We start from the raw sequence: 12,082 nt of genomic DNA on the forward strand, positions 1-12,082 counted from the left end.
TTTCTGCCAGTCTCTTCATCCGTCCGTCTGTGATTCGGCCTGCCCGTCTGCGTGTCCATCCGTCGGTCTATCCATGGATCTGTCTGTCCGTGATCTTTCCCGTCTGTCTGTCTGTCCATCCGTCTCTCTGTCCTTCTGTGATTTTCTGCCAGTCCCTTCACCTGTCCGTCCGTGATGCGGCCTGTCCGTCTGCGTGTCCGTCCGTCGGTCCGTCCATGGGTCTGTCTGTCCGTGATCTTTCCCGTCCGTCTGTCCATCCGTCTCTCTGTCCTTCTGTGATTCTACCTGTCTCTTCATCCGTCCGCCCGTGATGCGGCCTGACCGTCTGCGTGTCCGTCCGTCGGTCCGTCCATGGGTCTGTCTGTCCGTGATCTTTCCCGTCCGTCTGTCCATCCGTCTCTCTGTCCTTCTGTGACTTTCTGCCTGTCTCTTCATCCGTCCGTCCGTGATTCGGCCTGCCCGTCTGCGTGCCCGTCTGTCGGTCCGTCCATGGGTCTGTCTGTCCGTGATCTTTCCCATCCGTCCGTCTGTCCATCCGTCTCTCTGTCCTTCTGTGATTCTACCTGTCTCTTCATCCGTCCGCCCGTGATGCGGCCTGCCCGTCTGCGTGCCCGTCCGTCGGTCCGTCCATGGATCTGTCTGTCCGTGATCCTTCCCGTCCGTCCATCCGTCTCTATGTCCTTCTGTGATTTTCTGCCAGTCCCTTCACCTGTCCGTCCGTGATGCGGCCTGTCCGTCTGCATGTCTGTCCACCGGTCCGTCCATGGGTCTGTCTGTCCGTGATCTTTCCCGTCCGTCTGCCCGTCCGTCTCTCTGTCCTTCTGTGATTCTACCTGTCTCTTCATCTGTCCGTCTGCGTGTCCGTCCGTCGGTCTGTCCATGGGTCTGTCTGTCCGTGATCTTTCCCGTCCGTCTGCCCGTCCGTCTCTCTGTCCTTTTGTGATTTTCTACCAGTCTCTTCATCTCTCTGTCCATGATTTGGCCATGCCCGTCTGCGTGTCCGTCCGTCGGTCCGTCCATGGGTCTGTCTGTCCGTGATCTTTCCCGTCCGTCTGCCCGTCCGTCTCTCTGTCCTTCTGTGATTCTACCTGTCTCTTCATCTGTCCGTCTGCGTGTCCGTCCGTCGGTCTGTCCATGGGTCTGTCTGTCCGTGATCTTTCCCGTCCGTCTGCCCGTCCGTCTCTCTGTCCTTCTGTGATTCTACCTGTCTCTTCATCTGCCCGTCTGCGTGTCCGTCCGTCGGTCCGTCCATGGGTCTGTCTGTCCGTGATCTTTCCCGTCCGTCTGCCCGTCCGTCTCTCTGTCCTTTTGTGATTTTCTACCAGTCTCTTCATCTCTCTGTCCATGATTTGGCCATGCCCGTCTGCGTGTCCGTCCGTCGGTCCGTCCATGGGTCTGTCTGTCCGTGATCTTTCCCGTCCGTCCGTCTGCCCATCCGTCTCTCTGTCCTTCTGTGATTCTACCTGTCTCTTCACCCGTCCGTCCGTGATTCGGCCTGTCCGTCTGTGTGTCTGTCCGTGATCTTTCCCGTCCATCCGTCTCTCCGTCCTTCTGTGACTTTCTGCCAGTCTCTTCATCCGTCCGTCCGTCGGTCGGTCCGCCGGGCCTCGATCCTGTCCGTGTCCCCGGGGGCCGGAGCCGGGGCGGGGCGAGGCCGGGCGCGCCCAGAGGGAAGGAGGAGAGGAGGAGGAGGAGGAGGAGGGCCAGCGGCGGCGGAGAGCGGGGCCGCAGCCGGGCCGGGAGCGGCCGGACGATGGGGCTGCAGACGGAGCGTCCCGGAGGCCGCGGCTTCCTGGGAGAGGAGGAGGAGGAGGAGGAGGAAGAAGAGGAGGAGGAGGAGGAGGGGAACTCCCGCAGCCGGGACAGCGGGCCCGGACTCCTGGCTCCCCCGCCCCGTCCGGGCCTGGAGAGGGACCCCGAGTGGGGACCCCGTCCTGCCTCCCCGAGGGACCCCCGAGGCCTCAACGCACACCTGCAGGTGGGCCGAGCCGGGGGGGGCGGGGAGGTGGGGGACAAACAGGGGCTGGACCCCACCCGGGTTCGCCCACCGGCTCCCCCTCTTTCGTTCGTATGTTTGGTTTTGTTCTCTGTCTCCCCCTTTTAGACTGTGAGCCCACTGTTGGGTAGGGACTGTCTCTAGATGTTGCCAACTTGGACTTCCCAAGAGCTTAGTACAGTGCTCTGCACACAGTAAGCGCTCGATAAATACGATTGATTGATTGATTGATTGAGCCAGGGTGTGATTGGGTGTGTACATGTCTGCGCGTCTATGTATCTGGGGGCATGCACGTAGCCCTCCGTAATTCATCAGCAGATCAATGTGTGAGTGCATTTGTGCGTATATTAATCTTTGTGCCTGTATGTGGCTCTCTGCCATGCAGGAGTGGGTCAGTATATGTGTGCCTATGTGTGTGTGTGTGTGTGTGTGCATTTGTGCGTATATTAATCTTTGTGCGTGTATGTGGCTCTCTGCCATGCAGGAGTGGGTCAGTATATGTGTGCCTATGTGTGTGTGTGTGCATTTGTGCGTATATTAATCTTTGTGCGTGTATGTGGCTCTCTGCCATGCAGGAGTGGGTCAGTATATGTGTTCCTATGTGTGTTTGTGCATTTGTGCATGTATTAATCTTTGTGCGTGTACGTGGCTCTCTGCCATGCAGGAGTGGGTCAGTAGATGTGCGCCTATGTGTGTGTGTGTGCATTTGTGCATATATTAATCTTTGTGCGTGTATGTGGCTCTCTGCCATGCAGGAGTGGGTCAGTATATGTGTGCCTATGTGTATATATATCTTTGTGCGTGTATATGGCCCTCTGTAATGCTTGAGTGGATCTAGACTGTGAGCCCGTTGTTGGGTAGGAAGCGTCTCTCTATGTTTGGGGGCATGCGCGTAGCCCTCCGTAGCCCTCCATAATTCATGAGCAGATCAATGTGTGTGTGCATTTGTGCGTATATTAATCTTTGTGCATGTATGTGGCTCTCTGCGATGCAGGAGTGGGTCAGTATATGTGTACCTATGTGTATATATACCTCTGTGCATGTATATGGCCCTCTGTAATACTTGAGTGGATCTAGACTGTGAGCCCGTTGTTGGGTAGGGACCGTCTCTCTATGTTGCTGACTTGTACTTCCCAAGCGCTTAGTACAGTGCTCTGCACACAGTAAGCACTCAATAAATGCGATTGAATGAATGAATCAGTGTGTGTTTGCATACGTGTGTATATATATACTTTTTTGCATGCATGTGGCCCTCTGTAATGTATGAGTGGATCAGTGTCTGTCTGCATATGTGTATATATATCTTTGTGCATATATGTGGCCCTCTGTAATGCACGAGTGGATCAGTTTATGGGTGCATATGTGTATCTACATATCTTTGTAAATATATGTGGCCCTCTGTAATGCATGAGTGAATCAGTATGTGTGGGCATATGTGTATCTACATATATTTGTCCGTGTATGCGGCCCTTTGTAATGTATGAGCGGCTCAGTGAGGTGTGGGTGCACATGTGCACATGTGGGTGTGGGTGCAGTCCCAGCATGCCCACCCTCCCCACCCCAACCCCAAGGTGTAAAAGGGAAAGGTCTCTAACATTTTCTCCCTGTGCCTGTGTGTCTCCGTGTGTGTGTTTCTGGGTGTATCCCTATCTGTGGACATCTTCGTACCTGAACGTGTACTTGTGTGACTTCCTACTTGCATCTACATGTGCCCATCCACGTTCGTGTGTCCTGGTGTCTCCATGTCTGACCCTTGCCCCCCTCCAGCTGGGGTTCGAGGACGTGATAGCGGAGCCCCCGTCGGCCCACACCTTCGACTCGATCTGGGTCTGCAGCCACGCCTTCTTCGAGCTCAGCAAGTACCTGATCTACAAGCTCCTGACCGTGGTGCTAGCCATCCCGCTGGCCTTTGTGGCCGGGCTCGTCTTCGCCATCCTCAGCTGCCTGCACATCTGGTGAGACCCTTCACTGCCCTGGCTAAAGACATCCAGGTTGGGAAAGGAAAGGAAGTGCATTAAGGCTACTGCAGTGCTGCCCCAGCGACCCGCCCATGCCATGAGAGTTAAAGGGCGTCACTAGAGTTTCTGTCCATTACCCAACCGTGTCTTGGGCCCAGGTCTGCCTCCTCTTTCAGCCTTTTACCCCACCGTCGCCCCAATCCACGTCAGGCAAGCCTTCTTGAATCCAGTGTTTGGCACTCCTTGGGTGTCCCTTCCACCTGAGGCACTTACTCCCCACAAAGACCAACCTTTGACACAAGCCAGAGTAACTAAAGGGGCAGGAGAATGAAATCAGGGTTCTGGAATTAACTTCCACAGCAGTCATGCAGAGAGGAGAGAAAGCTCCCAATTTTAAGTTTAGCCTTTATTCCCAGCACCTTGAAGCTCCCATCATCATCATCAATCGTATTTATTGAGCGCTTACTGTGTGCAGAGCACTGTACTAAGCGCTTGGACAGTATAAATTGGCAACATATAGAGACAGTCCCTACCCAACAGTGGGCTCACAGTCCCATAGGGTCCCTGGGCAAACTTTTCCAGTCTAGAGAATGGTTTGAGGGTCTGAACATGCTCATCTTTTCCCGATAAAACTGGAAAACACCTTCTCTTTCTTTTTGCTGTTTCTTTTCCAAAATCAATCTCCGTCCCTTCCTCCCCTCCCTAAATGTGACCCCCGCCCATGGGCGGTGTGGGACAGGTCACCCTTCCCTGAAGGTCTGGCTGTTCCAGCCTGTTCTCTGTCCCTCACTGGTCATTCCACCAAAAGTCCAGGAGAATGCGGCGGTACCCCCCCTCCACCATTTCTGACCCTGATGTGTGATCACAGTGAAGAGAATGGGCCAGGTTCACACCGATAAATCTGAGGTGGATCTAGAATAGGGACTCCCTCCCTGAGTTTGTTTAGTGAAGAATTCTTATTCCTCTTCAAAAAGAGCAGCATACCGTCTGGGTTGGTTGTCCCAAAGTTGTTTTTCAAAACTGCGGTTCTTCTCCCCAAATATCTGGTGGCAGAGCCCATAGAGTGCATCTGTGCTCATGCACCCCCCCAGTGAGGCCACCAGTGTTGCCCAGGACTGGGAAAAAGTGTATCCACTTTCACTTCAGTTCCAAGTTCCAAATTCCAGCCCAACCCAGTTTCCAGGAAGAGGCTACTTTGTAACAACTGGACAGTGTAAGAAACAGGGCCAGTCCCAGTCGTCAGTTTCCTGGGCTGTCCACGGAGAAATCTGGATAGGGAGACCACCTGCTGTTCCCCAGGCGAAACGTCCTTATGCCAGACGGCATTCAAACATAGATTCCTGCTGATGTAGAGTCTCGAATCCGATGAAAGAAAAGCCAGTCTTGTAGATAGTACCCTTTGGGAGAATTCAGTCAATCAATCGACGGTATTTATTGAGGACTTGCTGGGTATAGAGCACTGTACTAGGCACTTGGGAGAGTACAATATAACAGAATTGGTAGACACTGTTCCCTACCCACAATGAGCTTACAGTCTAGAGAGATGGTCCAAGTATACCTTCAGAGCCAGCTTGCTTCTTTGCTTGCTTCTTGTCTACTCTAATGTAAGCTCAGTGGTTCTCTTTTTCAGTTTCTGAGCAAAACCAGTAGCCACCGTTAAAAAGTGTTCAGACCGACTCTTCCCCCCTCCCCCATTCTCACCAGACAATTATTTATGAATTAAAAGGGGCCCTCAAATTGAAAGTGAAAAGTATTCTTTTGATTTTGGATTGACGGGTGTTCCCAATGCAACATTGCAAATGCAACAGAATTGTCACTGGATCCTGTCAGAGTTGAACTCAAATTCTAGTCTCTTTTGAAAAATCCCTCCTATTCTATGTCAGTAACCCTTCCACCAGCTAAGAATCAGTGTGCCATTGCCCCTAGGCACAGCTGACTGTAGGCTGAATCTAAAAACCCAATACCCAGCAGCCATGGACACAAAAGATTGCCCTCCTCTTCCTGATCCATAAAGAATGCAAGATTCATTCATTCATTCAATTGTGTTTATTGAGCACTTACTGTGTGCAGAGCACTGTACTAAGTGCTTGGGAAGTACAAGTCGGAAGCATATAAGATCCATTCAGTCTGCAGGGGTGATAGGTAACAGGCTGCTAGAGTCAAAGTTTTATTCATGGTATTCGTTAAGCACCAATTCTGTGACAGGTACTGTACTAAGCGCAGCGGTGGATGCAAGCTAATCAGGTTGGACATAGTCCATATCTCATGTGGGGCTCGCAGTTTTAATCCCCATTTTGCAGATGAGGTAACTGAGGCAGAGAGAAGTGAATTGACCTGCCCAACGTCACGCAACAACAAGTGGTGAAGTCAGGATTAGAACTCAGGTCTTTCTGACTCTCAGGCTTGTGCTCTTTCCACTAGGCCATGCTCCTTCCCAACTTGGGGAACTTGGGGACCAAGGCCTGAAAAGCCAGGCCTGCATGGAAGACTAATCCCCTTCCAACTGGGGACTTTTTAGGCTTTCTTTCTGAAGCTGTGCCAGTTGTGGATGTTGATCAGGCTGGCATCCGTGCATTGGTGGTTCAGTATGCCAATGTTCTAATGAAATAATCGTCCAGTGAATTAAATCCAGCACCAGTCAGGAATTTGAATTCCAGCAATGAGTCAGAAATGAACGTGCTGCATTTCATTTCCTGGCTTCAGCTGCCTGCCTCTGAAAAGTGGATCATGTAGCCCAGAGTCCCCTGTAAAACTCATCGGGTGCTTAGAGTGCCCTTGGCAAATAGAAAGCTCTCGCGACAGTGTCCATATCAGGCCTTTCTATTCGTCTTCGATGAAAGGCTAGTTTTAAATAAAGCAATTATTAATGGGGTGATGCTTCTCCTAGCAAAAGGGAGAGTATTTCTCCCTATGAGTCATCCTTTGCTCTTTAGCCCGGTAAAATGTATTATTTAACTTCAGCCTATTTTACAAATTGCCGGCGACTGGTTCATCAATATTTAAGGGTCTCTTGCATTTGTCATCAGGCAGCTATGATTGCCAGGGAGGAGGGAGTGAGTGGAAGGCTTTCGAAATCTGCTTAAAGGGGAGTTTACCCTTAGCTGGAGCGGGTTCCTCTTTCGTGACTCACCAACCGGGGGATAGGGCACCTCTCGGACTGGAGGACCAGAGGCAGGATTCTGGGCTGAAGGAGGCCGCTCTCTGCGGGAGGGAAGACAGGAGGGGTTGGATTCAGCTCTTCCCCCCAGGGAGGGCTGGAAGGGAAGAGGTGTTCCTCTGGGTGAGGTTCCAGGCTGACACTGGGAAGATGATCCCACTCCCCCAGGTTCCAAGGTGGTTGGGCGGGACCCTGGAGGCAGAGAGCAAGTCGAGTATGCTCGGCGGCAGAAACCGTTTCGACGGTCAGCAGCTGAGCCGAACTCTGTCCCAGTGGCCCCTACCAGCCGAGCTGAATTCCGAGCCGGGCCGCTGCAGAAAGAGTGCAGCCCAAGTCAGGACACCTCACCCCCATGAGCTGAAACCCCCAAATCTAAGGGAACTTCAAAAGGTCCGTGGGAGGGTCCGTTTCTAATAATAATTGTAGTATTTGTTAAGCGCTTACTATGTCCCAGGCACTGCAGTAAATGCTGGGGTAGATACAAGATATCCTCCTGGGGCTCACAGTCTTAATCCCCATTTTACAGATGAGGTAACAGGCACAGAGAAGTGAAGAGTGAGGCACACAGAAATGAAGTGATTTGCCCAAGGTCATCTAGCAGACAGGTGGCTGAGCTGGGATTAGAACTCAGGTCCTTCTGACTTCTACGGGACTCAGTTTCCTGAGAGGAAGAGTTCTCTCCAAGCTCATTTGGCTTAGACACATCTTTGATTTTTGAGATACAAACCACTTTCTTGACCTAAATTTCTCCTCTGAAGGCCAGCAGTTGGATCCCGCTATAGTTTCTGCTTCGGTGGCAATGAAGGGTGTCGGGGATCTGACTCAGAGAGAAGTTTGTGGGTGACATCTCTGGCGCAGTAATTAGAAATCAGGACAGCTCCTGGGTGTTTAATGAGCATGAATCTATGGTTTGGGCAGCCCGTTGGGGATTCGCCTTCCCTGTTGGGATGGCACCGATTAGGAAACCAGAAGGAGAGAGAGTACTTGGCGGCAGGCCACAAAGATTGTGGAAGGAGATCGGAGAGCAGAGCTTGCGAAAAATCGAACCAGAGGTGGCGGGTCAGTGGGAGTGATGGGGCTCTGGGCCTCTAGGTTATTCCAGCCGGGGGGTTGAAGCCACTGTTTTCTGATGAAGACCCGAGAGCTTCTGAGTGGGCCCAGAAAGCTCCCGATTAGTCTCTCTGATGCTGTTTGCATGGCCCTACCACTTGCTCCCTGCATAAAACCCCTCTGTTTTTGCCACCCGATTTCAAAATTTCAATTTATGCCACAACTGTAATTAACCCTCAAATACTTAGAATGGATCAAATGTTTCCCAGATCGAATTCAGGCCTGCAGATGATCCATTTAAAAAATATAATAAAATTTTAATAGAATTCAAAAAGACAGCCACAAAATCCCTGTGGATGGCGTCGACCTGGTCTTCTGGATGGATGTGATCAGCAGACCCAGTTCTGCCCAAGTGGCTCATCCTTCACCTGCCCTCCCCCCTTCACCAAACCCAAGTTTAATAAGCCGTATTGTGCCCAGCCCACAGATTCTAGAGCTCCAGCTTTTAGCTGTAGTGCAATCTCTGGCTCATTCATGGCTGCCCTACCAGGGAGCTCAGAACTATTGTTCTGCTTCAGGATGGCACTTTAGCAGCAAACAAAGTAAGATGAGCATTAGTAAGAGGATTAGAAAATAGGCCAGGGTTAGGGGGATAACTCTGTTTCCCAGGACATTATGAGATAATAATGATTGGCATGTTTGAAGCTCCTAGGGTGCCTTTAGTTCTTTGTAGTTTACAATCCTCCATTCCCATAGCTCCTTTCCAAGTAGGTCAATGTTATTAGTCTCATTTTAGAGATGGAGTAATGTAGACTGTGACACTCTACTGTAGAACATCTCAGCACAGCTAGGCACTCTCTTTACATGATGGTCGCAAAACGGTCAGATTGAAGCAGCGTTGGCCTAGTGGAGGGAACACGGACTTGGGAATCAGAGGACCTGGATTCTGAACCCCACTCCACCGCTTATTGCTGTGTGACCTTGGGCAAATCACTTCACTTATGTTTCAGTTTCCTCATCTGTGAAATGGGGATTAAATCCTATTCCCCTATCCCTTATGTGGGATAGGGACTGTATCTGCCCTGATTATCTTATATCTACCCCAGCGCTTAGTACAGTGCTTAACAGATACCTTAATAATAATCGTTCTTATTATTATTTGTGACCACGTTCCCAAGCCTTGACTGAATCCTACCCTTAGCAACGTCCTCTTCAAAAACCATCATCTAGCTATCTGGACATATACTCTAAAGCATCACCCTGCATGCCACTTTTGAAAAATCTTGGATTTTGTTCCAGGTTTTACTTTCTTTGTCATTCATTCATTCATTCAGTCATATTTATTGAGTGCTTACTGTGTGCAGAGCACTGTACTAAGCCCCAAAGTGTAAAACCAAGAAACATACATCTGCGGGAAATAATCCACTCGTCCTATTAGCCTGACGTGGTCTCTGCTCCTTATGGAAGTAACAATCCTGAAATTGTAGCAGGGGGAAACAGGAGAGATTTAATAGGATTGGTTCAGCTGAGATCACAGTAGAGCTATATAAACTCTCCTCATATCAAACCACAGGGGACCCTGGAATCTGGTTTGTTATTTTGAAAGTACTTAGAACTGAAATATAAATGAGATATATACTTACACATGCATATATATTATTAACAATAATTTTGGCTTTTGTTAAACACTTAATATGTGCCAAGCTCTATACTAAACACTGGTGTGTATACAAGGAAATCAGCTTGGACACAGTCCCTATGCCACATGGGGCTCATAGTCGTATGGGGGAGGGAGAATCCCCATTTTACAGGTTAGGACCCTGAGTCACAAAGAAGCTAAGGGACTTGCCCAGGGTCACACTGCAGCTAAATGGCTAAACCAGGATTAGAACCGAGGTCCTCTAACTCCAAGGCCCAGGCTCTTTTGGCTGCTTTTCTTTTAGCTACCTAAATTTAGACTACGCGCTCTTACCCAAGAGAGTTTGTTTTTGTTTTTTTTAGTCCTAGACTGTACTCTCCATAAAATTTAATAACAAGATTAGAAAGAAATCAATCACCCTGGGGCAAGTTTTCCGTCCTCTAGACTGTAAGCTCATCGTGGGCAGGAAACGTGACTACCAACTCGGTTGTATTATACTCTCCTAAGCAAGCACTCAGAACAGTGCTCCGTGCCCAGAATGCTTTCAGTCAACTCTGTGGATGATGGTAAAAAATACTGTCGGTGATGGTGATAAATGGCTTACAGGGCCATTCGGCAGACATCTCTCCATTCACGTCCCGTGACCATGGTGGAAAACTGATGAGCTCTCTTTGTCCACCCTAGGATCGTGATGCCTTTCATAAAGACCTGCCTCATGGTCCTGCCTTCCGTGCAGGCGGTGTGGAAGAGCGGGACCGATGTCCTGGTGGCCCCGCTGTGTCAGAGCTTCGGCAAGATCTTCTCCTCGGTCAAGCTGAGACTGGGCCCCAGTTGAAGGGCCCGGACTGGCCGGCTGACCAGTCGGCTATGACGACTCTCCATAGCAGCCATGACTGAGGGGCCCCACTGGCTATTCTACAGACCTGCTCCTCTGAAGAGGGACTTTTTAAGTGGGAAATTTTATCTGGGACTTCTTCAATAACTTTCTTTCAGGGCAACAACTCGCCGTTCTCTCACCCATATTTCTCCTAGCACTCCACCCCATTTTAAACCAGGGTTCACTTTAGATTTCCAGACCGAGGATGACCCGTTCGTAAAACACCCCAGCAAATAGACCAAAGCGGTCTGTAGTTTAAATGCTGTCTGATGAGGAAGCGTTTCGGGGAAGGATTTTTCAGGCGACCGTGGCAGTGATGTGAAGAATTTCGGTTAAACATTCAGCAGTCCTTGCACAAGATATCTGGAGCCTTATTGTTTACTGCCTGCTTTTACTGTTGAACACTTGTTGCTAAGTAAGGGGGTGGTGAAGGTTGCCAAAGTGCATAAACGCTTCCACATCAATCTGAAACAGAGTCCTTCAAATATGGTGTTACCCAATGCCAGAGGCGCAGAGTTCATCTGCCAGCCTTATTTAATCAAAAGTTCCCCCAATGAAAATTTTGTGTGGCCTTCTCGGTTTTCCTGAAAGGAGTTAGAGTGTGTCAGCAACCCCGCAGCCCTGTCACGCTGAACGTGGTGGGGAGGGTACGGAGGAAAGTGAAATTTGGAGGAGCGAGATTGATCTGCCTTGATTCTGCAAATCTGTTAAACATTTAACAGATTTAAATTTAACAGATTTAAATTCAAACAGATTTAAAGCAACAAAACATTTGATGATGTAGTTTTGTGTCCGAATCTGGTAAAAGATATCAGAAACTTTTTTCCTACAGATTGTGCCCCCAGAAGAGCCTGTTTATTCCCAGCCTCATTATAGTATTTAAAATAATGTGTACCCCAGTGACCCTATGATAACCGGGACTCATTTTCCCTTACATTCAGGAGTCAAACTGGTATTGGAAATTCCTCAGCCTTCTTCCCCTTAGAGTGCAATGACTTGGATAGGTGCTATTTTATACTTCCTCTTCTACTGCACTCTCATTCATTCATTCATTCATTCAATCGGATTTATTGAGCGCTTACTGTGTGCAGAGCACTGTACTAAGCGCTTGGGAAGTACAAGTTGGCAACATGTAGAGACGGTCCCTACCCAACAATGGGCTCACAGTCTAGAAGGGAGAGCTGCACTCTCATTGCAGCTCCACTGCACTAGCTAGCCCCACAACTTTAATGGTGATTCGAGAATGCCAAGGTATTGGACAGTGATGCTGACAGGCCATTAACTTGCATATTGCTTCTTTGTGGAGTCTGATGAACGGCTGCAGATTGTTTTCTCTATTGCAAAATGTCCCTTTGTGGACAGATTTCTCTTTCCCTCTGTGAGCTATGCAATTGAAATCAAACGC

The 12,082-nt window shown here is 49.7% G+C and overlaps 1 protein-coding gene across 1 annotated transcript; it reads left to right on the plus strand.

Annotated features, from left to right (window-relative positions):
* The first annotated feature begins 1,753 nt into the window (after positions 1 to 1,753).
* On the plus strand, positions 1,754 to 11,759 carry CAV2 (caveolin 2). Its single transcript, XM_038752886.1, has 3 exons — positions 1,754 to 1,978; positions 3,764 to 3,951; positions 10,485 to 11,759. Exons 1-3 carry the CDS (start codon positions 1,754 to 1,756, stop codon positions 10,633 to 10,635), a joined length of 564 nt encoding a protein of 187 aa, XP_038608814.1. The 3' UTR covers positions 10,636 to 11,759.
* The last annotated feature ends 323 nt before the right edge of the window (positions 11,760 to 12,082 follow it).

This window comes from Tachyglossus aculeatus, chromosome 10 (assembly GCF_015852505.1).
Source record: "Tachyglossus aculeatus isolate mTacAcu1 chromosome 10, mTacAcu1.pri, whole genome shotgun sequence".
NCBI lineage: Eukaryota > Metazoa > Chordata > Mammalia > Monotremata > Tachyglossidae > Tachyglossus > Tachyglossus aculeatus.

Bases quoted from the DNA above. Each gene is read 5' to 3' on its own strand.
- CAV2 (XM_038752886.1), top strand. From the start codon at position 1,754: ATGGGGCTGCAGACGGAGCGTCCCGGAGGCCGCGGCTTCCTGGGAGAG. The intron at 1,979-3,763 runs GTGGGCCGAGCC...GCCCCCCTCCAG, and splicing joins GCCTCAACGCACACCTGCAG to CTGGGGTTCGAGGACGTGAT. The intron at 3,952-10,484 runs GTGAGACCCTTC...TGTCCACCCTAG, and splicing joins CTCAGCTGCCTGCACATCTG to GATCGTGATGCCTTTCATAA.